The sequence below is a fragment of the Gasterosteus aculeatus genome, chromosome 6 (assembly GCF_964276395.1).
Source record: "Gasterosteus aculeatus chromosome 6, fGasAcu3.hap1.1, whole genome shotgun sequence".
Classification (NCBI taxonomy): Eukaryota; Metazoa; Chordata; class Actinopteri; order Perciformes; family Gasterosteidae; genus Gasterosteus; species Gasterosteus aculeatus.
The window spans coordinates 9,490,203-9,517,431 of record NC_135693.1 but is presented as its reverse complement, the minus strand read 5'-3'; the positions used below and the strand labels follow the sequence as shown (position 1 = coordinate 9,517,431).

General features: G+C 42.8%; 2 protein-coding genes across 7 annotated transcripts in view; one reads left to right on the top strand and one right to left on the bottom strand.

Annotated features, from left to right (window-relative positions):
- The window catches only part of wdr27 (WD repeat domain 27), a 34,649-nt gene extending 32,244 nt beyond the window's left edge, over nucleotides 1-2,405 (bottom strand). Inside the window, exons 1-4 of one of the 2 annotated variants that reach the window (XM_040177894.2) lie at nucleotides 1,483-2,405; nucleotides 1,093-1,234; nucleotides 362-486; nucleotides 38-151 (exon numbers count right to left, since the gene is read on the bottom strand). In XM_040177894.2, the coding sequence (XP_040033828.2) occupies nucleotides 38-151; nucleotides 362-486; nucleotides 1,093-1,234; nucleotides 1,483-1,710 (609 nt within the window). In that variant the 5' untranslated portion in view covers nucleotides 1,711-2,405. The remainder of the gene's footprint in view (nucleotides 1-37; nucleotides 152-361; nucleotides 487-1,092; nucleotides 1,235-1,482) is intronic. The other variant, XM_040177896.2, reaches the window with a different exon arrangement.
- Nucleotides 2,406-2,552: 147 nt separating this feature from the next.
- psme4a (proteasome activator subunit 4a) lies at nucleotides 2,553-27,193 on the top strand. Of its 5 annotated transcripts, none has more exons than XM_040177892.2 (48): nucleotides 2,553-3,250; nucleotides 4,368-4,508; nucleotides 4,710-4,826; nucleotides 6,088-6,144; nucleotides 7,522-7,566; nucleotides 8,465-8,614; nucleotides 9,537-9,600; nucleotides 9,683-9,757; nucleotides 10,082-10,204; nucleotides 10,305-10,397; nucleotides 11,095-11,360; nucleotides 11,504-11,690; nucleotides 11,806-11,895; nucleotides 11,979-12,043; nucleotides 12,530-12,680; nucleotides 12,767-12,865; nucleotides 12,962-13,031; nucleotides 13,154-13,221; nucleotides 13,317-13,532; nucleotides 14,311-14,468; nucleotides 14,545-14,640; nucleotides 15,003-15,058; nucleotides 15,151-15,207; nucleotides 15,353-15,408; nucleotides 15,793-15,891; nucleotides 16,013-16,075; nucleotides 16,159-16,254; nucleotides 16,409-16,540; nucleotides 16,615-16,824; nucleotides 17,358-17,494; nucleotides 17,661-17,714; nucleotides 17,803-17,932; nucleotides 18,026-18,107; nucleotides 18,200-18,353; nucleotides 18,488-18,557; nucleotides 18,669-18,794; nucleotides 18,880-19,032; nucleotides 19,197-19,301; nucleotides 19,589-19,680; nucleotides 19,758-19,889; nucleotides 19,977-20,185; nucleotides 20,366-20,451; nucleotides 20,552-20,680; nucleotides 21,271-21,426; nucleotides 25,322-25,484; nucleotides 25,561-25,694; nucleotides 25,840-25,980; nucleotides 26,136-27,193. In XM_040177892.2, the coding sequence occupies exons 1-47, from the start codon at nucleotides 3,051-3,053 to the stop codon at nucleotides 25,972-25,974; spliced, it is 5,547 nt and encodes a 1,848-aa protein (XP_040033826.2). In that variant the 5' UTR covers nucleotides 2,553-3,050; the 3' UTR covers nucleotides 25,975-25,980; nucleotides 26,136-27,193. The 5 variants fall into 5 exon arrangements, with proteins under 5 accessions (XP_040033826.2, XP_040033825.2, XP_040033827.2 ...); XM_040177891.2 differs by having other exon boundaries at nucleotides 26,131-27,193; XM_040177893.2 differs by lacking the exon at nucleotides 6,088-6,144 and having other exon boundaries at nucleotides 26,131-27,193.
- The last annotated feature ends 36 nt before the right edge of the window (nucleotides 27,194-27,229 follow it).

Genomic DNA, 27,229 nt, shown 5'->3' with positions numbered 1-27,229 from the left:
ATGAATTGAAAGCGGGATATTTTCTTTCTATCAGTACTTTAAAAGTGCGGTCCTCTGATGTGGTGACAAGAATGTCTTTATTCCAGGGACAGAACTCTGCCGATGTCAATGGGGCGGAGTGGCAAGTCAAAGTGGATACCACCTCCTGTCTCTGATGTGGAAAACAACAATAAAACTTGGATGGGATAACTGGAGGACATAAGATGGCTAGCAAACCATCTCACAGAAACTACACCACACTTCTTATGATAGAGACGTATAGGGCGGCCCTCTCTTAGTTGACTCAGAGACCTATGAGCAAATCTCTTGCCAACCCATGACCACACAGTGGGAAATGGTGAAAATGTGCATGATCTTGTACCTTTGAAGTGAGAATATATACAGTTGCTCCTGAGCATGCTGCCACTCGCTCATCAGAGAAACAGAATGAAAGATGGACCACTTCACCCAGTAAAGTCCCGACAACTGTTCCAACTGCAACTCTGCCTGCAAGTAAATCAATCAGCTTGTTTAGAATCAAAGCAAAGGAAGTTCTTGAACATAATAGATTAAGGTGACCTACAAACTGTCAAATTAATGATCATATTTACAATACAACAAGAATGCTCCATAACTAAGCAGGTTGTAGGAGAAATCTATCTTATATGTTTATATTTTCAATATATAGTTGAGTATATATATGGACTAAAGCAATTGGACCACTAGATGGTAGCATTATGCCCACTACTAGTCTGGGAGGCAACACCAGTCGGGGGATGTTACTCAGGTGTGAACAGGAAGATGGGTGACCGTGGATGGAGGGTCTATTTTTACGGACATTGGAATGGAAAACTTAAGTCATCTAATTTTGTTTCACGGTGATAATCTGCATTCTTTCACATTGCCGTTGATCTCATCCCAGTAATCTATTTCTGTCTATTTCTGTTCATTGAAGAATTGTTCAATGACGTTTATAATGAAAGTATTGAGTTCAAAACATAATAAACAGCACGGTATTAAACTAATGTTGAAGACAGCTGACGACACTCTGATGAGACGAGCAACCTCACAGCGCAATGCGTTGCAGATACACACAGATATTTATTTTCTCACCCGCCTGTGTTCTCTTCTTGCACGATTCAATATCCCAGACGATGACGTAGTCAGCAGAGGCAGAGCAGAGAAGAACTGGACTGCTTAGATTTCCAAAGGTCATTGCACTGACCTCGCCATGGTGGCCAGTTAGCAACAGCGGCTGTGGACAAAGATTTAAATTAGCGTTAGGGAAATAGACAACACATTTTAACAAATTATTTCTGTGGACCCTGGATGATGGATGAAATTAGATTGTTTTCAATATAAAAACTCACAACAATCCACCGTAAAATGACGTGACTATCTAGTCATTCTAATTTAGATTCTGAAATGTTGTTTCAAACTACATAATAACCATTATTAGGAGTGGATTTGGGAAAGAGAAGAACCCAAACCGTGTTAACGAACCTTCTGCACTGCGTCCACGTTACCGTAAACCAGCATGTCCTTGCCATGCAGCGGTATGCCACAATAAGAGGGACAACACGCAAGTTGTCGGTGTGACAGAAGTCCATCACAAGTTAAACTGAGCTTTTCAATCACCATCTTCGCCCCTGTCTTTGCCCCCACCAGAAAAAGAATATAAACACGAATTACTTTCCCGGTGTATGTGGCCGAAAATCCATCCTTAACCATATGCAGTAACGTAACTTCAGGTGGTGTAGTTGTACGAATAGTTACATTAAAGGTAACTTATGTAAAACTAAATTAACGTTCTTCGACACTTCAGCGTTCAGGTGGCCCAACGTTGCCTGTTGCTAGGACACCGACACTCACTTCCGTTACCAAAGATTGTCTTTAAGAAAAAGACGTTTCACACACGAAAAACAAAATAAACTAACCTTGCTAGGGTAAATATACGCTGCCTCTTGTTTTTTTAATAAAATTGGGATCGTCCACGCTTCTATTATGTGAGAATCACATGTGAGAGTTTTCTGAGCGTAAGAGGGACATTTATTCGTTTTATTTCGCCCGTAATTTAGTGGACAACATCAGTACTTTGAACAGTAGTCGGAGTGGGACCTCGGTCCCATTGTATTCATGGTATCTACTATCTTGTGCCCCAGAGTTTAACCGCACGATGGCGACCTCAGCACACTAAACGTCACATTATTTTCGAGACCAGCCACCCTACATGATCACAGGCGATTAACGCACAGTGCATGCCGGTTAGATTCGGGTCCTACTTGTTCTGACGTCACGCATACGTGCTCAGCGATATTATCACGCAACCGTCGTTTTATTGAGGCAAGTATAACCCAGGATATGAAAGCAGACACGGCACACACGCGGATGACAGTGTGTATTTGTAAATCCCCAGTAAATTGCCCAACAATGTATCAACGTTACTGCTGTTAAAAAAAGAAGACACGTGATGTCTAGTGTAGCTTTAATCCTCCCTGTTGATTGGCTAAAGGGTAAATGGTAAAAAGCAGAATATAGAGGGGAGTGCTGGGAAGTGTAGTTCTGCCCGCGGCCAGCGGATATGACGGCTGCGGTGTGTAGCGCGTAGCTGGGTGTCTATTGCTCCGCTCTGCCGTGGTCGGATGAATCAGTCGACGTTGACACTCCTTGGGATATGACTGTGCTTTTGTAGTACAAAGCTAACTTTAGCCAGACCGCTAGCTAGTTGTCAGATTTTTAGGATTAACTTCGCCAAAAAGAAAGTATATTGTTGTCCCAACGCGTTGTCTGGACAAAGTCGTGGGTTTTTTCCCCGTTAGCCTTAATTTTTTAATTATGGAATTCGTTCAATGTTTTCTGGTAAAGGAAGCTAACTTAACTTGCTAGATGGCTAGCTAGCGTATCATCAACTTGTGTCACAAGTTAGTCTCCGTCATCCGCGAAGGCGCCGGGGAGCCGCTAGACGACGATACACCCGCCGAGTAGCGTAACAAAACGTGTTGTGCGAAACCGGAACAAAGTAACCCGAGTAACATTTGCTAGCACGCCGAAGCTAGCCAGTTGGGATTTGTATGATGAAAAGGGCGCAGTCGGACACATTGGGGTTCGCTCCTCAAAAAGACATCGTATACAACAAACTTCTCCCGTACGCGGACCGGCTGGATGACGAATCCAATGATCTTTTGAGTAAAATAAAAGGAAACCTGTGCCGAGCTGTTCAGCTCCGAGAGATATGGCCCGGCGTGCTGTTCTGGACGAGGAAACTTTCCACGTAAGTAACGGTAAACCTTAACCATCAGATAATCATCTGGTGTCCTTCCTTAACGATGGTGTTGATGTTTTCACCCGGGATACTTTGACGTAACGTTTGTTGTGCAACGTTTCCTCGTGCACCTGACGTAGAAAACACCGCGTTCTTTAGTCAAGTGTAACGTTACGTCCTCCGATCGATGTCAAGCTCGGGAAGTTGCAAGTAAAAGGCCTGCGTTGTTTGTTTTTTGGTTGTTGGTACAGTTTAATGGGTGATCTGACGTCAGCGATCAGCTGTTCATGCCTCGAACCAATGCACATTGATTAGAGTCGGTTTGGGTTTCATAACCGGGGCTTTAGTGTGTCAAATACACAAACCTGGCCCCTTTACCCCAACAGTGTTGCTGCTGTGCTCATGTGGCTTTGACCCAGACTTCTGGAATCGGCGTGTCAGGTGACACCTCAGCTGATCAAAATAGAAATCACACAGTCAAATGTTGTTGACTTTCCTGAGAAGGTTCCTGTGGAGTTGCTTCACGGAAATATTGTTCAACGGCCAGCTTTAGATTTGCACAGAGATCAACTTTATCAGTTAACGTTATCGGCTTGATAAGTTATACGTATTGGGTCTAACTCTACCAAAGACCATAAACCATGTGTAACCCCCTTTCATTCCGCATTCATCAACACGGTTCGTAATGAGTCACAAAGCACCATCAGAAAACATAGTAGATAAACCCGTAGGTAACTTGATCGTGCTGTTGTCATTTGGTTGTTCTCGGGTGCTGGGCTGTCCTTAATCCGGTTCAGTTCCCAGTGCTGGCTCTTTGCTCGGCTCTTGAGTGAGTCACTTCCGGCTCAGAGTGATGGAAAGTTTACTGTGGGGTTGACCCAGATTCTGTTCACTGCTATTAAACCAAAAACAAGCTCATTCCAAAGGTCTGAATTAAGATGGTTTTCCTTCGCCTGGTTTTGTTGATTGGAAATTAACCGTTTGCTTTTAAAATTTGAGTTTGTTATGCATTTTATTTTAGTTTGTCTCCCGAAATATCATAAGCACCGTCATACTATAATGTCCAGGCTGCTCACAGGGGTGTGAAACTGGAGCAATAATCTCTAAATCTGCACTTCTGTTTTAGGTACATGAGACTGTATGGGCGGAAGTTCAGCAAAGAAGACCATGTGCTTTTCATCAAATTGCTCTATGAACTAGTGACCATCCCCAAACTAGAGATCAGCATGATGCAGGGCCTTGCACGGCTTCTTATCAACCTCCTCAAGTAAGAATGACCCCAATTTCTTCTTTCAGCAATCTGTACACATGTTAAACACTGACTTATTTAAAAAGAGACTGTAAAAGGTAAACTAAAGTGTTAAAAAATGCTACAACCTGACAAAATAATAGCCTTCTTCTTCACAGGTCGAGGCTGCATGCTGTGCTAGGATCTGTGTGTTCATTCTCTATCTGATCAATCTAACAGGAAGAAGGAACTTCTGTCAAGGGAGGACCTTGAACTGAGCTGGAGACCGCTCTATGAGCTCCATGACCGGATTCTTTTCTCCAAGACGGAGCATCTGGGCCTCAACTGGTTTCCCAAGTAGGCCTCTGTTCTCTACGGTTGCTGTTCTGCGCTTTTTAACGCATGCTTCACAATACAACTTGGAAGTGCAATGGATCTAATTGGGAGGGAAATAATCACTACATTAAAAAAAAGTTTTTTTATTTGTTTTTCATTTGCACCCTCTGTTTCCATCCAGGCCCAGTAGAAACTCAAAGTTGTTTTTTTTGTCCCTGGCGAACTACATTTCTCAGTTTTGGATCATAGTTCAGTCATCTTTGAAGAAAATAGAACAATCATTTTTGCATGTTGGAACTTTTCTAGACAGAAAATGGAACACAACAAGTGACTGAATTTCTCTTACTAGAACAGTCTGTTATTATTTAGTGACTGAAATCATAAAAAAATAAAATGTCATAGTAGGTAAAATGTATTTACTATCGGAGCTGGACAGGGATTGCTACCCTGTTTACACATTTAACCATTGGGTTCACGACCATTTCTTTTAGGGTAAGGCACAAATGCTTATTCAATTTAACTTTGATTAGCTAACTTTCCAGAGGTCCTGCTCAAAGTTAACCGAATATTTTTGTATAATAAATGTACTACCAATGACTGGAACTATTTAATGAAAAGGCTTCTATAATATTTTAGGAGTCCAAGTAATGTTCAATGACTTTGCTTTGACAACATAACTTTTTCATGAAACATACGCAGAGTATTTTAGTCATCATAGATGAATATATGTGTATATCAAGGCAAAAAGTTTGGCTCTTGTTATAGCTTTGATTACTCTTACATTATTTTTATTTTTTTGTAGTTTGAATTTCCTTAATTGTGTTTGCGTAATTTGACCAGTTGTTGGAGAACCAGAGGAACACGTTGTGCTCCCCCATTCCCTTTTTGATAAGTGAACTCTAACAAGGAACCTTTAGACCAGGCGCAGTTTTTGAGAGAAGCATAACTACTGCTGATCCCAGTGCAGCTTCTGTTGAAATTCTCTCCTGAGGCGGCAAGCAGTGCGAGGTGCTCTATTATGGTGCTATGGGAACATTGTACATTTATCACATGAATGGCATGCAAGCACATCACTTCTGTGTTACAGCTGATGAACGAAAGCTACTTTGGCCGATCACAGTTCACCTCTTTAAAAACTGTACTAATGCATACAGAAGTTGATGTTCTGATTACATAATTCATTTTATAAGGTGAAGCCTACTATGTTGATATCTTTTTGAGTGATTGGCACTTCTCGTGTGCTGAATGTGTTCTTTATGCCTTTGTCTCCTTTCACATTCAGTTCTCCACGGGCTCGTTCATCCTCTAAACTCATAATGATAAAATTGGTTCAGAGGTGGTAAGGACAATACTTCTTTGTGTTTTAACTTCAATTCATCATTTGGGGCACTTGTTTCTTTTTTAAATATATATATTTTTTATACATTGCATGTGAAAACAAAACCTGGACATTTTAGGCAATGTTAACATTTCACTCATATTGGAGACGGTCGCACTGCAGCTAACTGATTTGTTCCACTGTGATATTCCCCATATGAAACCAAGTGAATGGTATTAGACGGTGCAGTTTCTTTCTACAGTTGGCCGTGTGTGGCAGCAATATAGTAGCAAGGTAATGACCAGATTAGGAAATAGGAGAATCATTTTAAATACCCAGAATTACTCCATCAGGCTAAGCAACAGCATTAGATTTGGTATTTGTGATACTTATAATAATAATCTATAATTTGGCCCCGTTGGCTCTGTTACTTATCCCTACTTAGTCGCACCTGCTCGACTACACAGCTTTTTGATGAGTCATGGAGGAGCGCAGGATCTTGTCATGTCCCTTCCCATCCCCCTTCCCTCTCACCCCTCCTGGATTGCGGGGGAGTGAACAACATGAGGGTTCACTTCAACTCTGATACAAAGGTCATAAAGTGACGTTTCTTTATACCGGAGTGGCTGAGCGCTTTGTAATGGGACGCTCAACGTGACAAGTGGTCTAAGTTGTTGGATTGGCAGTGAGTGTTTGACCCTGGCCTGCGTTTACAGCTCCAAACGGTGGGCTCGAGACTTGCATTTAGATAGTTGCAGTTTCACCGGCAAATCGGCTGTTGCTAAGCAAGAAATTTACCTCAGAAACAAACAGACTAGTTGTTGAGTGGGAATCGGCAGGGCTTTTCCAACGAGGCCCGAGCTCGCATGCGAGCGGATCGGTGGGATTGTGGAAGTGGAGCTCAAAAGCTGTGGTTACATCGGTAATGAGCTTCGAACAGTTATGTGACCACAGTCCTGAGTTTGCAGTCTGAAATGCGAAGATAATCATGTCAGGAGTTTGTTATGTGTGAGACAATGTATTCATTGTCAATAATCCTAAAGCACCTCTGTTACCAAAGTGTCAACGCATTGAATTCAGGGTGTCGTGTTATGACTGAACACGTAATAAATAAGTGTGTATTCATCGGTGGATTGGCATGAGGCCAGCACGAGAGGTCAACCACTAGAGCCAAAAAGGAGTGTTTATTGACGATCCATGAATTATTTTTAATTACCAATTCCTGAATACTCGACAGATCCTAATATTTTCTTGTTCACCCTACACCAGTCAGGCGCCTTAAGAACTTTCTGTCTGCATGCAGTCAACGTCAAGTTGCATTGGTGACTGTTTAACATCAGTTTTGCGGGAGCGGTTTTGAAATGCTATGACCTTTCTCTTTCATTCTGCTTTTTGCAGCTCTGTGGAAAGTGTCCTGAAAACACTCGTGAAAAGCTGCAGACCGTAAGTACAATTCATGTATACAGTTTTGACTTCCCTTCTCTTAGATTTAGATTGGAAGGATATTAATATCCTTTTTTTATCAGTCCGAGAACTGTTTCCATAAGTATTGCTTTTAGTAAGAAATGTAATAATTTAAGAGTGCTATATTGAAAACGTAGCGATGAGCAGATTGGTGAAATATATTTTTTATTTTTGTTGCCGTAGTGAATTGAAGCGTGCCTGATTGTTTTCACCCTAGTTGTGCGCATGCACATTTCTAAGCTCTCGGTCGCGTCCCTCCGTTTACACTCTGGCAGATGATCCTATTATCTCATCTAATTCCGTCTTGTGTGAGAGTGTTTCTTCTCTGTGAGAAGGGAGAGTGATTTGTGGTCAGCTGCCGAGACACTGGATCAGCTGTGTGTGAGGCCAAGTAGCCTCGATTGGAAGTGTCAATTTTTGATGAATGTGGGATTGCTGGGTGACCTGAAATAACCTGCAGGCTTTATACAAGCGCATAATGAACCATGGAAATCCTCACATGGGACTACTGTCTCCAGTAGAACCACGGGATTAATCTCGCCAGCTAAAAACGTCCTCAGTGTCACACTTAACACTCCGAATTTGATTTATATATCTGAATGGTTTTAATGAGTAAAAACAGCCTTATGCCGTTGCTTTGAAGCGTTCACAAAAGTAGTATTAGTATTATTTTGACCGTACATGAATGTAGTCTCAGTGCCGTTTGTAAGGGACTTAAGAGGCTTGTGCATCTTTGTAGCACTCGATAAGCCAGTCTGTTGGTTAGGGTGCTCCAAGTGTCCTTATTAGTACCTACTTGTATTCATTACATTCTTGCCACCACCTGTCATTTGCTTGATTTAGAAGGGACAAAAAATCTGTTTCTCTGTTTGTACAGGTACTTTTCAGAGAGTGCTACTCAGGAGATGCTGGATGAATGGAGACCACTCCTCTGCCCCTTCGATGTCACCATGCAAAGAGCAATCAGCTACTTTGAGCTCTTTCTAACCACAAATCTGCCTCCTGAGCTGCACGACAAGGGGTTCAAGTAAGAAACTCATTGCCTCCTACGTAGGGTTGAGTTCCAAGATTGCTCCAGTCGGGAGACGGTTTAGCTAGTTACCCTTGAGATCCTGTACAGAATAGCTCGGCTTCGGAGGCAACAACAAATTAGCAGATGACGAGCAACTTTGAGTCAGCCACTGACGAAGGAATAGGATCCTTGCTCAGCGGAGAGGACTGCCAGCTGGCGACATTAAAACCGTGCGTCTGTCAATATGTAAGGACTTAGCGATGTGGTGATTTTTATTTAGTGCTGGCAGAACGTACCCAGCAACAGTGTTGCAGACTGCGATGCATCCCTTTTATGGCCACTGCATATCCTTCTAAAATGTACACTTACACCAGAGGACAAAGCAGAGGATCACACTCATGACAATTGTTTTTAGTATCGTGCATGCCTTCACAAATGTAGCTGTGCCTGATGGCAAAAAGAGTTTGAAGTTGCGTTCCAAATATTTACATCTGTACGAATTCCACCTTTTACTTGTATTTTCTTCTTCCATAAAACTGCATGACTGATTGCCTCCTAAGTTGCCGTATCACCCGTTGGTCACAAGCAATGTAGCATTTAAGTCTTTTTTTTTTTTTATATTTCCTTTTATTTGTCACAGCACTATACTGGGAACACTGGACTGATTTATTCTGTGGTATTTCTGGCTTAAAATATGTTTTGTTGCCCTTGTTAAAGTTCCTGTTTGTGCACAACTGAGGGGGAAGCACTGGAAACATTTTACCTGCTTAAATGAAGTGCTACCCAATTAGTTTTTCCCAGGTTGGTCTATTAAACGAGCCAGTGAGGAGGATAAAACCGAGAGCTACATTAGTCTCAACCTCTTTTTATGCTGAATTCCACATATACCTGATGGAGACTCCTTCTGCCTTTTTGTACCCATTTGTTCCTCTGACAGGTTGTGGTTTGACGAGTTGATCACCTTATGGTTGTCTGTGCAAAATCTTCCAAGCTGGGAAATGGTGAGTTGTTTTTAAAAGACAAATGTACAAACGTCAGCACATCGGTCGACCCAGTGTGACATGTTGTCTTCCATCTTTGCAGCATCTGGTCAATCTGTTTGCTCGCTTGGCCAATGACAACATTGGCTACATTGATTGGGACCCTTACATCCCCAAGGTTTGTAGCTATTCATTTATTTATTTCCACCGCCTACTACGCAGTTGAGTACTCGTCTGTTTTTTAGATTTGTGGCCCGACCTTTGTAATCTGACTAATGCTGTGTATTTCATGGCATTACTGCTGGTCGGATAAGCAAGCTATCGAGTTTCTTTGTGACCCTTGCTCTTGGTCACAGACGACAGAAGTGACTTGCAGCCGGCGTCTGTTCATCTCAGGGACTGTTTTGATCCCTGCTTTCTGCCTTGTTGCTTGTGTTACCCGTGAACATAAAAAAAACACATCAAAATAATGAGAGAATATTTGTTTTTGTACACATTTCAGATTTTCACAAGGATTTTGAGGAGTTTGAATCTTCCTGTCGGGACCAGTCAGATGATGGTGCCACGCTACGTCACTAACGCCTACGACATAAGCCATGTGGTGCTTTGGGTCTCGTCCCTTTTGGTCGGTTCCTTGTTATTAAAATGACGTGTTTGGTAAACATTCGCGATCACTGACGGTGTAAAAGTTATTGTCACATTGACCCTTAATGTGTCAATTTCAGGGAGGACCCAGCAAACAAGCTCAAGCACAGCTCAGTGGCCTTTTCAACAGCATAACATCCTTCTTCCACCCATCAAACCATGGCCGCTGGCTGGTGAGTCTCTTCCTTCAACCAGGAGAAGAAAGGATAAATGTATCGTGGATCACTATAAGGTTTTACATTATTTAGTGACCCAATGACAACGCTAAGATCAGGCATTTAATGGTCTTGGGTAAATTCAAAATATCTCATCAGTAGAGGGAAGGAGATAAATATTTATGACTAAATCGCTAAAGTTGCTGCTGATTGGTGCGTGGAAATTTAGCAATATATAAATAGACAATGTTTTTCCAAGTTTTCCACACACTTCAGTAACTCTTAAGTAGCAAAAAGAGAAAACAAAAAATACAGAGAGAATTATGAATTACGACTTAAACCTACAGGACATACGAGTTTAGATGCATCACTCAGCCATCTTGTTCCAACATTCCTTCTGTGGCAATCGGCGGCACCACAAGTCATTTCTTCTTTGAAGCTTAAATCTCTGTATCCACATCAAAAATAACAAGAGGCTGTGTGAGTGAGATGGCAGCCATGCTGGTAAAGGTCACAGCAGGGCCCAATGCCTCTCTGTTTGAGGATCCCGCTCTACTAGATCTGGAGCAAGAAAAGCAGCGACGTCTCCTCATACACAAACCCTGATTTTTGGCTAGGAGGTATGCGAGGAGGGTGGTGGTGTATTCTAGGATGTTGCTTGGGAACACGTGACCGATTCACTCAACCGTATCTGTCTCTCCGTCCTCCCGTCCAGATGAAACTCATGAAGCTGCTCCAGCGTCTCCCGTTCAGCGTGGTGCGGCGGCTGCACCGAGAGCGCTACAGGAAGCCCACGTGGCTGCCCCCGATACCGGACAGTCACAAGCTCACAGAGGAGGACATCACGGCCTTTGTGGAGAGCATGATGCAGCCGGTGCTGCTGGCCATGTTCAGCAAGACGGGCAGTCTCGATGCGGCCCAGGCCTTGCAAAACCTGGCTCTAATGAGGCCCGAGTTGGTCATCCCCCCCGTGCTGGAGAAGTAAGTCTGTGCTGACCGAGAGAATCTCAGGGATACACATTGGATCTAGGTTTGGCTCCCGGAGACCCTCGAGTACTGCCGGCTTTACTCTTCAGACTCTAAATGTACACCGAGGTTCTAATTGTTTCCCTTCCCTACCGTAGAACTTACCCTGCCATGGAGACTCTGACGGAGCCCCATCAGCTGACAGCCACTCTGAGCTGCATGATTGGTGTGGCACGGAGCCTGGTGTCAGGTGGGCAGCGCTTTCCTGAGGGGCCCACTCACATGCTGCCCCTCCTCATGAGGGCATTGCCGGGCGTTGACCCAAATGACTTCAGCAAGTGCATGGTGCGCTCCAGTGTTATTCATTTCTATTTACTTTACAGCACTCTTAATGTAATTCTGTTTTGTTTTTATTTGTGAAATGTGTCAAATTTAGTTGCAACAATATCTTTCCCAACAGATCACCTTCCAATTTATTGCCACGTTTGTGACTCTTGTGCCTTTGGTGGACTGCTCGTCTGCCCTACATGAAAGAACCGACTTGACGGAGGTGAATCACTATTATTGTACCTGGCCTTGTTGATTGATACATGCAAGGTGTCTAACTAGCGATCTATTTTGTATGACTTTCAGGTGGAAAGAGAGATGTGCTCAGCTTCAGCGGAGTTTGAGGACTTTGTGCTTCAGTTCATGGACAGGTACTAGGTGGAGTTTTTATGAAGAGCTTTAAAAAGACGCCTCGTTCTTTAGCAGCAGTTGCAAGCAGTTTCTTTATCAAATCATGTTATGGCCAACTTATTAACATCTATCGGCGGCTGACGGGGGGTGTAAATAGTAGCGGTGATGCCCAAAACGAGTCGATATGAAGAAAACAACGAGCCTCATCTGTCAGAAGCAGGAAACCGTGCACCTTACTGGAGTCAGCCTTGGTTGCTTTGGTATTAAATTAAATGCGTCCGTTAGCATTAGCATTAGTTTTGGTCATCTCCTGTAGACCGTGCATGCATGACATGACGTCATTTTTTTTTTATCGATGCCATGCGATCGACTGGTACTGCCTTTGAGATCGACGTATTGAGCACCCCTGATGGAGCATTATAACAAATAGTATTTTGTCTGAGTATTTGAACGGGATCCTATCTGACCATTTGAACTTGCATGTGGGTTTTTTGTCCTCTCCACAGATGCTTTGCCTTGATCGACAGCAGCACCCTGGAACAAACCCGCGAGGAAACGGAAACGGAGAAAATGACTCATTTGGAAAGTCTGGTAGAACTTGGCCTGTCATCCACCTTCAGCACCATCCTCACACAGTGCTCCTTGGACATCTTTAAGGTGAAGCTTTTTCAGATTCCTAGTTTATCGTTATGTTCTCTCATTTCCATGAACTTTCTAACCCGGTTATCGCATTGTTTCAACAGGTGGCTTTGGAAAAGGTGTTCAACTTCGCAACCACCAACATCTTTGAGACCCGTGTATCGGGGAGAATGGTGGCTGACATGTGCAGAGCTGCTTCCAAGGTGAGTCCACTCAGACGTCTCCATCAACTGCTTTTAGAATTTTTGCTTTACAATGTTAATCCTCGTTGTGCGGGTTTTTTTTTTTTTTTTTTTCAGTGTCACCCCGCAGAGTCGCTCAAGGTGTTTGTGCCCCACTGCTGCAATATCATAAATCAACTCGCTGTCAGTAAGTTCTCACCAAACCGGTTTAAGCCGACCAACGAGAGGAGGTTTTCAAAGGCATGACACGAGATTTGGTTACAGGAATCTTTGTCATTTGCCTGACAAACACACTTTTTGTTCCAACAGATGAGGAAGTGTTGAATGAGGAGGAGCTTGACAAGGAGTTCTTGTGGAATCTCCAGCTGCTGTCTGAGGTGATTTAGACCACTCACGATTACTAACTTAACCCTTTATATTCCTGTGTTTACTGATGTAGTTAACTTTTTCTTCCTCGCTGTTTGCTCCGCAGGTGACCCGGGTGGATGGGGACAAGGTCCTACCGTATCGCTCTGACCTGGTCCAGATTTTGCAGCTGACGCTGCACCTCAAGTGCAAGCAGGGCTACACTCTAGCTTGCAACCTGCTCCACCACATCCTTCGCTCCTCGGCCCTCATCTACCCCACAGAGTACTGCAGTGTGCCAGGAGGGTTCCACCAACCAATCAGTGACTACTTACCCATCAAGGTACTACTTTTGTTTGGTTGTATATTTTAAAGGGGTTTTAAGTGTGTGTTTTAGAAACAATAAAACACTTGACGTTACAGCCATTTGTGTCTCTGCCATACAACGCCTCTGTTGCACTAATTGTGAGCCTGGTTTGATTAATTGTCTGAGCCCGGCTCCTTCTTTGATCCCATTTAATAGCGCAAATAGTTGATCGCAACAAGAGATGAAGACGGGTCTTTGTGGTTAACAGCAGTAGTGCATGCCGGGGGGGGCGCGGCCTTTCAGCGTTCTTGAATTAATGGCTCAGGTGTATGTAAAAAAAAAAAGAATTGGGTTTTCCGAATCAAGCAATGATTAAAAAATAGCTGTCCTTTACACTCAGCTAGTAACTACACAAATAATCACTATTTCATTCAGTACATTAAAGTTGCATTCATTCCAAATTAGCCATGTAGCTAACTAGCTATGTGTATAGCTTCATGTGCTGGGGACCCCTTTGCTTTTTCTCTTTTTACCAGAGAGGGGGATATTAGGTTGGTTTCTCCACCCGGCTAGTTTGCTTGTTGAGATGAGATTTTTAGAGTTGCATTGGCAGATATTGTGGTCTTTCTTTTGGTAAAGTACCATATATGAACCTAATCTGAAAACACAAAATTCCCTTTACTTTTTGATTTAAATATTCGTCCTGGACATCAGAATAAAATACTTGATTGATTTTGATCAGGTTGTACTGGTGTAGCTTTTACCAAACTAGGTAAAAACAAAAGCTTCACTCATTGTCTTTTATCCCGTACAGGATTGGGGGCGTCCTGGCGACTTGTGGAATTTGGATATCCGATGGCATGTGCCCAGTCTGGAAGAGACGTCTTTTGCTTTTTATCTACTGGACCTGATACTCCAGCCTGAACTTCAGCGTCTTCAGAGATTTGCGCAGGGGACGCAGGACATGAGCAGGTATGTTTGCTCCTGCTACGGACATAAATGACATTCTAGTTTCTGCTGAAGTCACTAGATGTGTTTATTTTTTCAGAGATGATGTCCTACAGAGCCTGACCATTATTCAACACTGCCTCCTTGGAGCTGGCAGTCTGATGCCGCCACTGAAGGGAGAGCCCATACCTGAACTGTGAGTCCTTCTTATATACTAAACTCCTTGTTTTCTTGCTCAGGACAGACAAAGAAACTGTTGTTTAGTGTCCTCTTGAAAATCGTTGGCTGTTTTGCAGAGTCCTTCTTGAGATAGTGACCAAAGAGTTTGTCGATTTCATGTAGAAGCACCTATGAGTTGACTCACAGCACATTCCAATACATGAATTGAAGGCTTATTGGATTTGGTATATTTAAAACCAAAACAAAATGCCCATCGATGTATGGATTACTTTTAAAAGGACTGTATGATGGACTTATAAATGATGTTTTGAGATTTCAATTCCACATCATTTGATCTCTGTGAACCTGTGTCTTGATGCCTGTGTCTTTGTCACTCAGGGTCCACAGTATGGTGAATCTAGATGAGACCAATCTCTACACCGGAGCAGAGTATGGTATGCAAGTCACTTTTAAAAAAACCTGTTGGACGATGCAAGTCTTGCTCGCACTGTTGGCAAACAACTCTTAATATTCTCCTTACTTGCAGATAAGTCCAGAGAGAACTACAGAGACGCTGTCTGTAAGGTGATGAGACAGCTGCTGCGTAAGTATTCTCTCTCCGTCTTGCTATCTGTCTTCGTGGGACACCGTCCTGGCCAAGCTATTGTCACATTCCTCTCAACAGACAGGTTTACAATGAACTAAAGGTCTCTTTCCTGCCGTCTGACATCCTTTACCTTTTCTCACAGATCACATCCTGGAGCATTCTGAAGATGACACCAAGTCTCTTTTCTCCATCATCAAGGTAGGCCAGCAGTAACACGATAGGCTGTGTAGTTTTATTTGTTTGTAGAGTAAATTAGCCCCGTTGTACTTGGCCACCCACAACCAGCATTACCTGATATATGTGGCTCATGTCTGCAAAAATGCTGTATCTACCTGTATCACAAATTCATAATATGAAATGGTATGATACGTACACCTAATCTAATAGTGGAGCGGTGCTTCTAAATTAGCTCATCGTTTGTGCGGACATTGTTTAGGCATGAGTTTTCCAGATTTGTATTTTTTTTTAATCACATTTTCCTCATTCAATCGCACAAGATTCCTACACAGGTTTTTGGCAGCAGCTAATGTATTGATCCTATCGGCCAACACAAATCAATATTTTTGTCTTGACATCTTTCAGATTATCAGCGACCTGATGCACTTCAAAGGTTCTCACAAACCAGAGTTTGACTCCCGCTGGAAGAGCTTCAACCTTGTGAAGAAATCGATGGAAAACAGAGTGAGAAATAAAACAATTTATTGTGCTTTTGTTAATTTTTTTGTACCGCTGTTATACTAGAAAGGGCTTAATACTCATACGCTTTTTTAGACTGAATAGCTTTGTGGTTGTTTGTTTGCAGCTTCATGGCAGGAAGCAGCACATCCGAGCCCTGCTAATCGACAGAGTCATGCTCCAGCACGAGGTAAATTCCGAATTGAGAAATTAACATACACCATCTTTTTATTCTTTTAGCATTTTAACTCTGAAACTTGCTTAATTAATTAGCTGCGAAAGCTGACAGTGGAAGGATGCCAGTACAGAAGCATCCACCAGGAGCTCATGAAAGATCTTCTCAGGCTTTCCACAAGCACTTACAGTCAAGTGAGTTCCACAGGACACTCCACAATGTATTATCTACATCATATCCAAGCATTTATTAATGCCCAGGGTTCTTTTGTTTTTAACTGATTAATCAAAATACCATTGATATAAGTGTTATTTATACATAATACAATGACTTCATACTACCTTCCAGGTGCGCAGCAAAGCTCAAAGTGTGTTGTACACTGCACTGGGAACCTACAACTTCTGCTGCAGAGATCTGATCCCCCATGTACTGGAGTTTCTCAACCCAGAAAACGGCAGCGTCACACAGCAGCAGTTCAAAGTACGACAGTCCTCATCTGAGAAAAGTATTTAAATGTTTATATATTTTCGTTAACATTCTCTGCACGTTTCCAGGGTGCCTTGTACTGTCTCCTGGGTAATCACAGTGGCGTGTGCCTGGCCAATCTGCACGACTGGGACTGCATTGCCGTCACGTGGCCCGCCATCGTGCGTTCCGGCCTCAGCTCCGCCATGTCTCTGGAGAAGCCCTCCATTGTGCGGCTCTTTGATGACCTTGCGGACAAAATTCATCGCCAATACGAGACCATCGGTGTCGACTTCTCTGTAAGAAAAACACAAAGATAACTTTGTTTGTAACGTAAATTTCTGCCTCCAGATGATCGTTAAAGATCAATAAGCCAAAACGGTGTGGTGGCGATGCGGAAAATATCAGAATTTCTTCTAATTACTGTGAGATGGTTTTATTATTTATTTCTATCCCCACCAGCCTACTTGTAGTTAAGATGCAAAGAAATAGATCCTAAAAAAGGACTTTATGGCTCCTGTCAGCTATCTTTTCTTTCTCTATACAAATCTAGTCAAAACCAGTTTCATACGAATCATATCTCAAAAGATTGATACATCCCACTGCCTTATTTCTCTCACGTCAAAGCTTTCAAAGCTCTCCTGATTTTATTTCACAGTAATTCAACTATTTTACGTGAACATTTCATTGGTTTTTACCAAACCGTGTCTGCTCTCTAAGTTTAACAGATTGCTCCCTTCTATTGGAGCTTGCTACAAGTTTAATTATCTTTGAACAAAGTATGAAAATACTTTCTTTTTTCTTCTATACATTCTTTTTTTTATCATGTTAGATCCCCGGTGAGTGCTGTGCTGTGGCCAATCAACTCATGATTACTGGAAATCCCGTTCCAAAGGAGCCTGTACCTTCAGAGGAAGAAGCCGCGGACGGTTTGAAGAGGCAGGAGAGCAAGAACTTTGAGTCCGTTGAGTAAGTTCACGTCATCACATCTGTCTCTACTTTGTCGCACATTTACTATTCTCTGCTGCACTCTGTATCGCACATTCCCACCAGAGCGTGCGTGTCAGAAAAAGTGTTCCTAAACCTCAGGGTCAATATTAAACATCATTACTGCTGTTTTTTTACATTTTCGTAGGAAATATAAACAGCTCATTGGTGATCTGCTGGACTTCCTCAATAACAGAAACATGTAGGTTTATTTAATATTAACTTAAACAAATCCCATTTGTATCTTTTTTTAAATTTAGTCTCTAAGCCTGTAGTATTTTTAATTCCAGGCCTTGGAAGTTCGAACACATTGCAATTGGCTTCCTGTCATTGCTGCTGAGAGACGACCACCAACTCCCCCCACCTGCTGTGACGTTCTTCGTCAAAAGCCTCAACCACGACTCTCTCTATGTCCGGAAGGTGTGGCCTCCACAAATGATAGGACGTCAGAGTGCTGTGTTTCTATTGCATCCTGATGGCATATTGTTTGAAATGTCTTATGTCCTCCACTAGGTGGCGATATCCGCTGTGGCAGGGATAATGAAACAGATCAAGAAGCCGCATAAGAAAGTCCCCGTCAGCTCCTCTGAGCTTTGTAAGCGTCTTTAAGCTTTTGTCTAGTCTTTGTGTATAAACATCCTAGTTTTTATGCTTCTAAATCTAGTTTCTTTAACTTCTCTTTGGTAGGTGGAGGGAAGGCGCTGAGTGGTCTTGTTGCAGGGGACCGCCTGGACAACCAGTGGCTCCAGTATAATGGCAAAACCCTGCCACGCACGCAGCAGGAATGGGACAGCTGTGTGTTTGTAGAAAAGACCCACTGGGGATACTACTGTTGGCCAAGGTTCACATTTCATGGCTTTTTCTTTTCTTTTCTTTTTAGAGCAGACTGTCTTTTAATACATATATTTGTATCGTTATCAAACAATCATCTTGAAACTTGTTTTTCTTTGCCGTCACTTCATTTTTGTTCTTAAGAAAACTGATGATGTATGCACCGATGATGGAGCAACCCAAACAGAACCTGACCAGAGAGGAAATGACGGAGGTTTGTGCACGATCACGCCCACCCAGACCCCCCCTCCCTTTAAGTAAAATGATTTGGAAGAATTTGAACCGCATTCGTTAACATTTATTTTTTTATTCTGCTTCTTAACAGCGGGAACAGATCATCTTTGACCACTTCTCAGACCCCGTATTCATCAACCAGTTCATCGAGTTCCTCTCTCTTGAGGACCGTAAGGGCAAAGACAAGTTTAGCCCTCGCCGCTTCTGTTTGTTCAAGGTGAGACTCCCTGAGAACAGTGAGGGAACCATCTAAAGTCAGCTCGTGAAGAAATTAATTGCTTCCCTTTTCCTGCTCTCTCCAGGGATTGTTCCGCAATTTCGGCGATGCCTTTCTTCCCGTGCTGCAGCCACACATGGAGCGCCTGGTGGCTGACACCCATGAGAGCAAGCAGCGCTGTGTCGCAGAGATCATCTCTGGACTGATCAGAGGCTGCAAGCACTGGAGCTACTCGAAGGTACGGCATTGAAGCTCTAGACTAAATAGTCCACTTTGGAAAGGGCATCAGGGCTTGTACAAACTTCCATGTGAGTACTAATGGGATCATGCCCTGTCTTCACATTTGTGTTTGTACAGACCACAGATCTTAAGATAACAACACTTGTGCTGGGTTTTTTTCAGGTTGAGAGCCTCTGGGAGTTGCTGTGTCCGCTGCTCCGTACTGCCCTGTCCAACATCACGATAGAAACGTATGCAGACTGGGGCACCTGCATTGCAACAGCCTGCGTAAGCTTTTTGGTTGTTTACTTCCATCATGTCTTTATCCTTTCTCTCATTAAACATTATATTACCGGTCAATTGACGCTTTTATCCAAAGCGACTTACATTACGCTTTAAATGGCTTTACATTTTGCCCGGGGAGCAATTAGGGGTTAGATGTCTTCGACTTGAGACATGGGGCAGCTGGGACTCGAACCACCAACCTTGCGGTTCCCAGTGCGCCCGCTCTACCCCCTGCACCACGACGACACGTGTCGCTCATCCTTGACTCGTATTGTTTCTGTCTCGTATAGGAGAGTAGAGATCCACGCAAGCTCTACTGGCTCTTTGAGTTGCTAATGGAGTCTCCGGTCAACGGCGAGGGGGGCTCCTTTGTCGATGCCTGGTGAGTAGAAAGGTTGCCGCCTGAAGCCGATGTTTATATGATTAACAAACGGTGACGATCATTTTTTTCCGTCCCAGTCGTCTGTATGTGCTGCAGGGAGGTCTAGCTCAGCAGGAGTGGCGTGTTCCAGAGCTCCTTCACAGGTTGCTGCAATACCTGGAGCCCAAACTGACACAGGTCTACAAGAATGTACGGGAACGCATTGGCAGGTGAGGTCCTTTTTTACAACGGTAAATGGTTGCTTTCTTTTCTTTTTTCCCCCTCACCTTTTCCTCTCTGATTTGGTATCCTACCAGTGTGCTCACATACATCTTCATGATCGATGTCAACCTGCCGTACACCCAGCCAACTACATCGCCCCGCATCTCGGAGTTCACAGAGCGGATCCTGTTGCAGCTGAAGCCTCTTACGGAGGTCGATGAGGAGATCCAGAACCACGTGCTTGAGGAGAATGAGGTGGGCGAGCAAGATGAGAGAACACAAGCCATCAAGCTTCTCAAAACAGGTGGGTCACAGGCATTGTTACTATGAATGATGTCCTAATGCATTCTGGTTATTGTGGGAATATTTTAACCGAATCAGGAGATGCCCTTTAAGCAGAAAATAAATATGTTTTTGACAAATGCCGGCAAATGAAAGGAGAAGATGATCAGGTATTCAAATGGCTGTCTTCAAATGTCTGCAGTGCTGAAGTGGCTTATTGCAAGTGCTGGTCGCTCCTTCTCCACCGCTGTCCCAGAACATCTACGGTTGCTTCCACTACTTTTCAAGGTGAAACACCAGTCACTGTTAACTTTGGATTGTGACACTCCTTGTGTACACAGTACCTGTATTTAAAATGAGACCTGCCTATCTCTGTCCTCTGTTCCAGATTGCTCCGGTTGAGAATGATGACAGTTACGATGAACTGAAGAGGGATGCAAAGACCTGTCTGTCTCTGATGTCTCAGGGACTCCTTTACACAGAGCAGATCCCCTTGGTACTCATTGCTCTGCAGGAGGTGAGTCATCAGGCAGCTGTGGCTGTTTTTCCACCTGCATCACACATGACTGGGCTTTTTACAGACCCCCCCCCCCCCCTTTTCCTGAGCTACCTATTGTTAATAAGCAAAAAGATGAAAGGCTCAAAGGGAGTTGATGAGATTTTTGATTCAGTGCTGTTATATTTTCATTCTTAAATAAATACGTCACTGAATATATTGTCAGTACAGTAGTGTACAGCTACATACTGGAGAATAAATGAGAACTTGACAAAGGCTAACTGACTGTATTCTACTGGATTTTTCTTGCAATTTCTGATTTGGCAACCGCTACATAGTAGTATGCAAAGGAAACTAATGATTAGAAGCTAAACCGTTTGAAGCTGTAAACTGGTATGATACACATGCATATATCAACTTCAACAAATTGCTGATTGAATTGTATAACAAATTTGATACTTTAAAAGGAGTAGCTTTCCCAGAAAAAAAGGAGCTCCATTATAGCAGGAAACTAAATGGAGGACATATGCAGGACATGGTCCGTTCCTCTTTTTTATGTTTTTTAAAGGGTCAGGGTTATTGATGTGAAATGGGTCTATTGTGTATTGCAGATTGCTGGCAGCAGCTCATGGCATGCTCGCTACACGGTGCTCACTTACCTCCAGATTATGGTTTTTTACAACCTGTTCACCTTCATGAGTGCCCAGAAAGCTGTGAATGACGTCCGTGCTCTGGTGATACGACTGCTTGAGGATGAACAGCTGGAGGTAAACGACAACCCTTTCACTTTCACAACCGCTCAATACTAAAATCATCAGAAATGTACAGCTCAAACATGCATAAGTCACTGCAAGATCATTGGAAGGAGGACGAACTGACCAGCCTTGACCAAACTGACCAGTACATGCTTGTGTATGCTAGCATGTCTTCAGCTTCACTGTTGTGATTTTGCACTCTCCCCCAAACCCCATCCCCCCTGTCTAGTTCTCTAGCTGTTGCTATGGAAACCAGAGGCTGCAGTAATCTGTTGCTATGGAGATAACGTTCAGATTGAGGGAGAGGGATGGTGTGGAGACAAAGAAGTGGGGGATGGATGGAAGTAGCCATTTTTATTTGGCCTCACAAACTATGTTTACAAAATTTGAAGCTCACTCTTGACCACATTTTATGCATGAAATTACCTCTTTGTTAAGCAACAAAACACCAGGTCCAGGCTTCCTTTTTAACGAGAAAATACTTCTTTTTTTTTTATTGTTTCTACAAAACAGAAATCCTACTTGAAAGGGTACTTAAGAAGAAGGCTCTGATCTGTTTTCCCTTACGGTCGTACATCTTCTAAAAGGCTGTTCCTGTGGACCAGGCTCTTCAAAAACAATCAGCATGATACCGATTTAAAGGTTTAGCTTTTCTGCCGAGAATCTCCGTGAGAATAGGGACATAACATGTGCAAAATACTGTTTAAATGTACGTAATTGAGAAGCATACACACACCCAGTCCCCAGCTGGCTGCTATTTCCGTCCAGCTGGCCAGTGCATACACTAGTAGACCACAATCCCTTATGATGTTGTTGCTATGGTACGCCTTATACAGTGCAAGAAGAGGCTGCCTGTCAGTAAGTGTGTCAGTTTGGCCAGTAGAATATACCAGATAATGGGCCGGTTTCGGAGACAGGGCTTAAATCAAGACTGAAGTAGGCCTAAATCAGACTAGTTAATCCTGGCTATTTAAGTGGCTTGCATGAACATGGCATAAATTTGGCTTAGTTAGTCTGAGACTATGGAGTCCTGGAGTAAGCTTAATGAGAACACCTGGTTCAAGCCTCATTAGACTAAGTGGAAGCACAGGCTGTTGGTCCAATTGTGCTCATGAAAACCTGAAATGGAGTATGAAACACCATTGTTGCAGTGAATTTTGAGACAACACAATGTCAGAGGCAAAGAGAATTCGCTCCAAAAATTATAGTGAGCATGAAAAAGCACTACTAAAACTAATTGTATCGAACCATCCAGTCATTGAAAGCAAAATCCATACTGCTGCTATTGAACATAAGAAAAGAAGTGCTTGGACTGCAATTGGCAAAGAATTCAATGCAAATGAAGATGTCACCACAAGAACTGTACAACAACTGTAGGTGAGTTAATCTTCATTATTAGGCACAAAAATATGTGTTTGTTTCCTGTTGCCTATACCCTGCTTATTTATGGCCTACCCAAATACAATACTCCTGCTGCTTGTAGCATTCACATTGAATGAATATCCTGTTTAAAAGGATAGTAACCTATTTTAAAGGGGCATATGCATGTTAAACATGGTGGTAGAGTAAGATATGTTGCACAAAGGAAAATCCATACCTATATGTGAGGGGGAAAGAAATATACAATCATTTCTCCACCATGACCTAAATTATCAGGAGACAAACTTATTTTTATTATGCCTTATCAGTACCAGTATTTCAGATTTCCCATATTACTATTTTTGTGACATCAAAAAAGAAAACTAATGAATGATATCTGCCTTCATAGGTTCTATGGAAGAACATTAAACTGGGATTAAAAAAAGAGAATGCAGCAAGCAGAAGAGAGCGATTTATTACAGGTGGTGGACCACCAATAAAGGACACATGTGATGAATTGGGTGACTTGCTGTCTGGTATAATAGAGCACCAGCAACCTCTGGATGGTATACCAGACAATGACCATTTGGACAGTGAACATGGAGAACTGAGCACAAATGGTAAATATACCTTAGGAAGTAAATTGGTTACAGGACCATATTAGTTGATTTGAGTTTGGAACAGTGGTCTTTTTTTCCAGAGGAAACCAATCAAGAGCCAGTTCACAACGAGCCTGAACCCTCCACATCTGCTATGGCACCCCTGGGAGATGAAGCTGCTACCATCCAACAGAGACCAAAAAAGATAACTATGCATGAAAAGTTAGCCAGAGAATTTCATGAGCGTAAAATTGAATATTTAAAAGAAGAACATGAAATGAAAATGAGAATTCTAGAGGTTGAACTGGATATGAAATTGGGAGAGAGGGCTATGCTCCAAAAAAGAATTCTGCATACTAGTAGCCATGGTGAATATGAGGAATTGTGAAAAATAAATGTATTGTCATTTGGCGTGTGAGTGAGTATTAATCATCACAAACTACATTTTACCCGACTTGGTTCACTAGTTTAATTTTGCTACATTATTGTAATTTTGTACAGAAACAGTATGCAAGCACCACCATACCATAATGGATACATTCCATATTTAAATGCTGAAGTGCTGCACTGTGAAAGCAGCTCTGTGTGCAAGTCCTCGCTGGTCATTGGCTGCCTCTGCCACCATGGGCACATCTGCATCATTCTGATCTTCCATTGGCAGGTCAGGACAGCCATGCTGCTTCAGGTAGTTGTGCAGCACAGCTGTAGCAATGATCACTTTGCAGCATCTTCTTGGCTTGAAACGAATCGTATTTCGTAAGCACTGGAATCGAGTTTTCCATACTCCAAACATACGCTCGATCATCCCTCTAGTACGGATATGAGCTCTGTTGTACCTTTGCTGCTCAGCTGTTGTGGGATTTAGATGTGGTGTGAATAAATAGTTACTCTGACCATATCCACTATCACCAAGTAGTAGTCCACTATGTTGTCCACTCTCAAATTGTGCACACAATGAAGAGTTGAGAAAAATCCTTGAATCATGGGTTGCACCTTTCCAACGGGCAACAATGTTTGAAAACTCCAAATTAGGAGTGCATACACCCTGAACATTGATTGAAAAACAGTTCTTACGATTCCTGTATTCCTCTGCATCAGGAGTTGATCGACACTTGATGGGAACATGACATCCGTCTATACAGCCAATCACTCCTGGAAAGTGCCCATATTCATAGAATTGCACTTTATAGTTGGCTTGCCCAGCAGCATCAGGGAACTTGATGTAAAGACTCCTCAGTTCACAAATGGCACTGCAGACTTTGTGAACTATTCTACATACAGTTGGTTCACTGACACCACACAAATCACCAGTTTCACGATGAAAGATTCCACATGCCAAGAACCTCAAAGTGATCAGAACTTGCAGTTGATTGGACACAGGCCTTCCTCTTTGAGACAGAGAGGAAAGTCTAGGCTCAAGCAAAGTAATTATCTCCAATGCATTTTCCTTGTGCATACGAAAGCGGTCTCGAAAAGTTATTTCATCAAACTGATTCAATGGATCACTCCTATCCAGCAGTATTCGTCTGGCTGGCCTTTGTCGTGCATGTTGGTCCTCATTTAGATATTCCAAATAGTCCATGCTCCCAAACAATCCAAGCTCAGTTTCACAAACAGTAGCCTAGCCTACTAAGCGGGAGTTAAACCTGCCTCCTTGGCAGATTAGTTTAAGCTTCAATTCAGTCCAATTTAGTCCTGGAGTAGCTCTAATGCTCAATTTTGCAATCGGCTTTGTTTAATCCAGAACAGGCTTAATCCACGAGTATTTTAAGATACGTCTGTGCAAGTGAATTTCAGTTAAGCCAGCTCAAACAGCATTTTAGTCTGGGACTAGGCTTGAGCCTTGTCTCCGAAACCGGCCCATTGTGTGTTATATTTAATACTGCACTGTAGCGACACAATCATTTTTGAACTTCCCATCCCCTCTTTGTGCCCTTTTCCGTTTCCAGGTAAGAGAAATGGCGGCCACTACGCTCAGTGGCTTTCTTCAGTGCAATTTCCTGTCCATGGACGTCCCCATGCAGACCCACTTTGAGGCTCTCTGCAAGACTCGCTTGCCTAAGAAGAGGAAGAGGGAGCTTGGCGCTACAGTGGACACGATACCGTCTGCGGGTAGGTCATTCTCCAGACTATATGTTGGTACAGTCAATATGAGGTTAATGGAAATGCTCCTGTTATGTTTTTGTAGACCTGGTGCGGCGTCATGCGGGTGTTCTCGGCCTCAGTGCTTGTATTCTCTCCAGCCCTTATGACGTTCCCATCTGGATGCCCCAGCTGTTGATGGACCTGAGTGCTCACCTGAATGACACACAACCCATTGAAGTATGTGTAGTCGCCTACTTTCCAAAAGATAATGGTGCCGTGGGATTGTTTTTCAGCCTGTTGTCAACAAAACCCGTGCAATGTCAAGTATTTACTGGAATTTTCTTTTGCTAGAAGAAGGAAACCTCTTTTTTTCTCCTCCTAGATGACTGTGAAGAAAACTCTGTCAAACTTCCGAAGGACTCACCATGACAACTGGCAGCAACATAAGCAACATTTTACAGACGACCAGCTGCTGGTCCTGACTGACCTGTTGGTCTCCCCCTGTTACTACGCCTAAAGCCAGGTCAAGCCTTTTAACTGCACACTGTGAATCTTACTCAATTGATTATTGTTCCTAAGTGCTTCCGATCAAACAAAGCTGCTGAATCATTGTATTGGGATAAAAGACGACTCCTTGAGCCACCTCTTTAAAGTCCTTTTGTTTTTCTCTCAGATCAGTTTGGGACGGCCCCGGACTGTACAGATACCAGCCTGCATTTGGGAGGAGGCTGCTGTTCTCGAAGAAAGACACAGCACCACCCTGGAAGAGGAACACACCAAGCCACCGAGTTGTGGCTCAAAGAAGGAATGCAAGAGTTGTGTATTTATGTATTTAGCTCATTTACATCTCTACTATACTTAATATTTAAGGATCAATCATAGCAGGGATGAATGACCTGCAGTTTGTAACATAACTGTACAGATTTTATTTTTGTCTTTGATTTTTTTTGGTGTGCATGTGCATGGGGGTATGTGGGTGCGTTTATGGGGTGCTTGAAGACATCTGCCAGATTCCCAGACATTTCTCAGGTTTCTGTCCGTTCCATCCGAAGTTTGAGCCAACACGATGTCCAGTGTGGCGACACTCTGTTATCTCCCAGTAGTGACGTCTATGTCACAATCACAGAGAACTGACTATTTAATAATGATCTCTTCAGATTACACTACCAACAACAACATGACTGTTTTGGCTGTTTGAACTATATCTGATTATATGCATCATGCATGTGTATATATCATGGTATAGCAAATATGCACAAACATATTTATTTATTTATTTGACCTTTTTTGAAGTGCTGACTTTTAATTTTTTTTTTTTTTGTAGAAGGAATAAAGTAGATATCTGCGCTTTTAGCAATGGAGCCTTTTGTCATATAAACTTGCAAACAAAGGGAGAGGGCAAGCTCCCCGCTGCTGTGTGATGCGTTTGCTGTGAAGACCTGCAAACCGTATGATTACCATTTCATGTGTGTCGAAAATTACGCCATCAACGTGACCTCTTGCCTCTTATCCCTGGTATCATTTACCTTTTTTCTAAAACCCACTGAGTTTTTGTTTCCCCCTGATGACTTGAAATCAGTCCAAGCATTGACACATTTAGTACTTTATGTAAGGTGTAGTGCAGTGCCAAAACTGCAGCATATTCTTTTCTTTTTTTTTGACGTGCGGTTTGCTTATTGAATGAGAAGTCAATAAATTGTTTGTAAAAAAAGAAATAAAATACGTTTTTCTTTTAATTGAAATTCTCTGTTTTCAAGATAGGTCTTAACTCC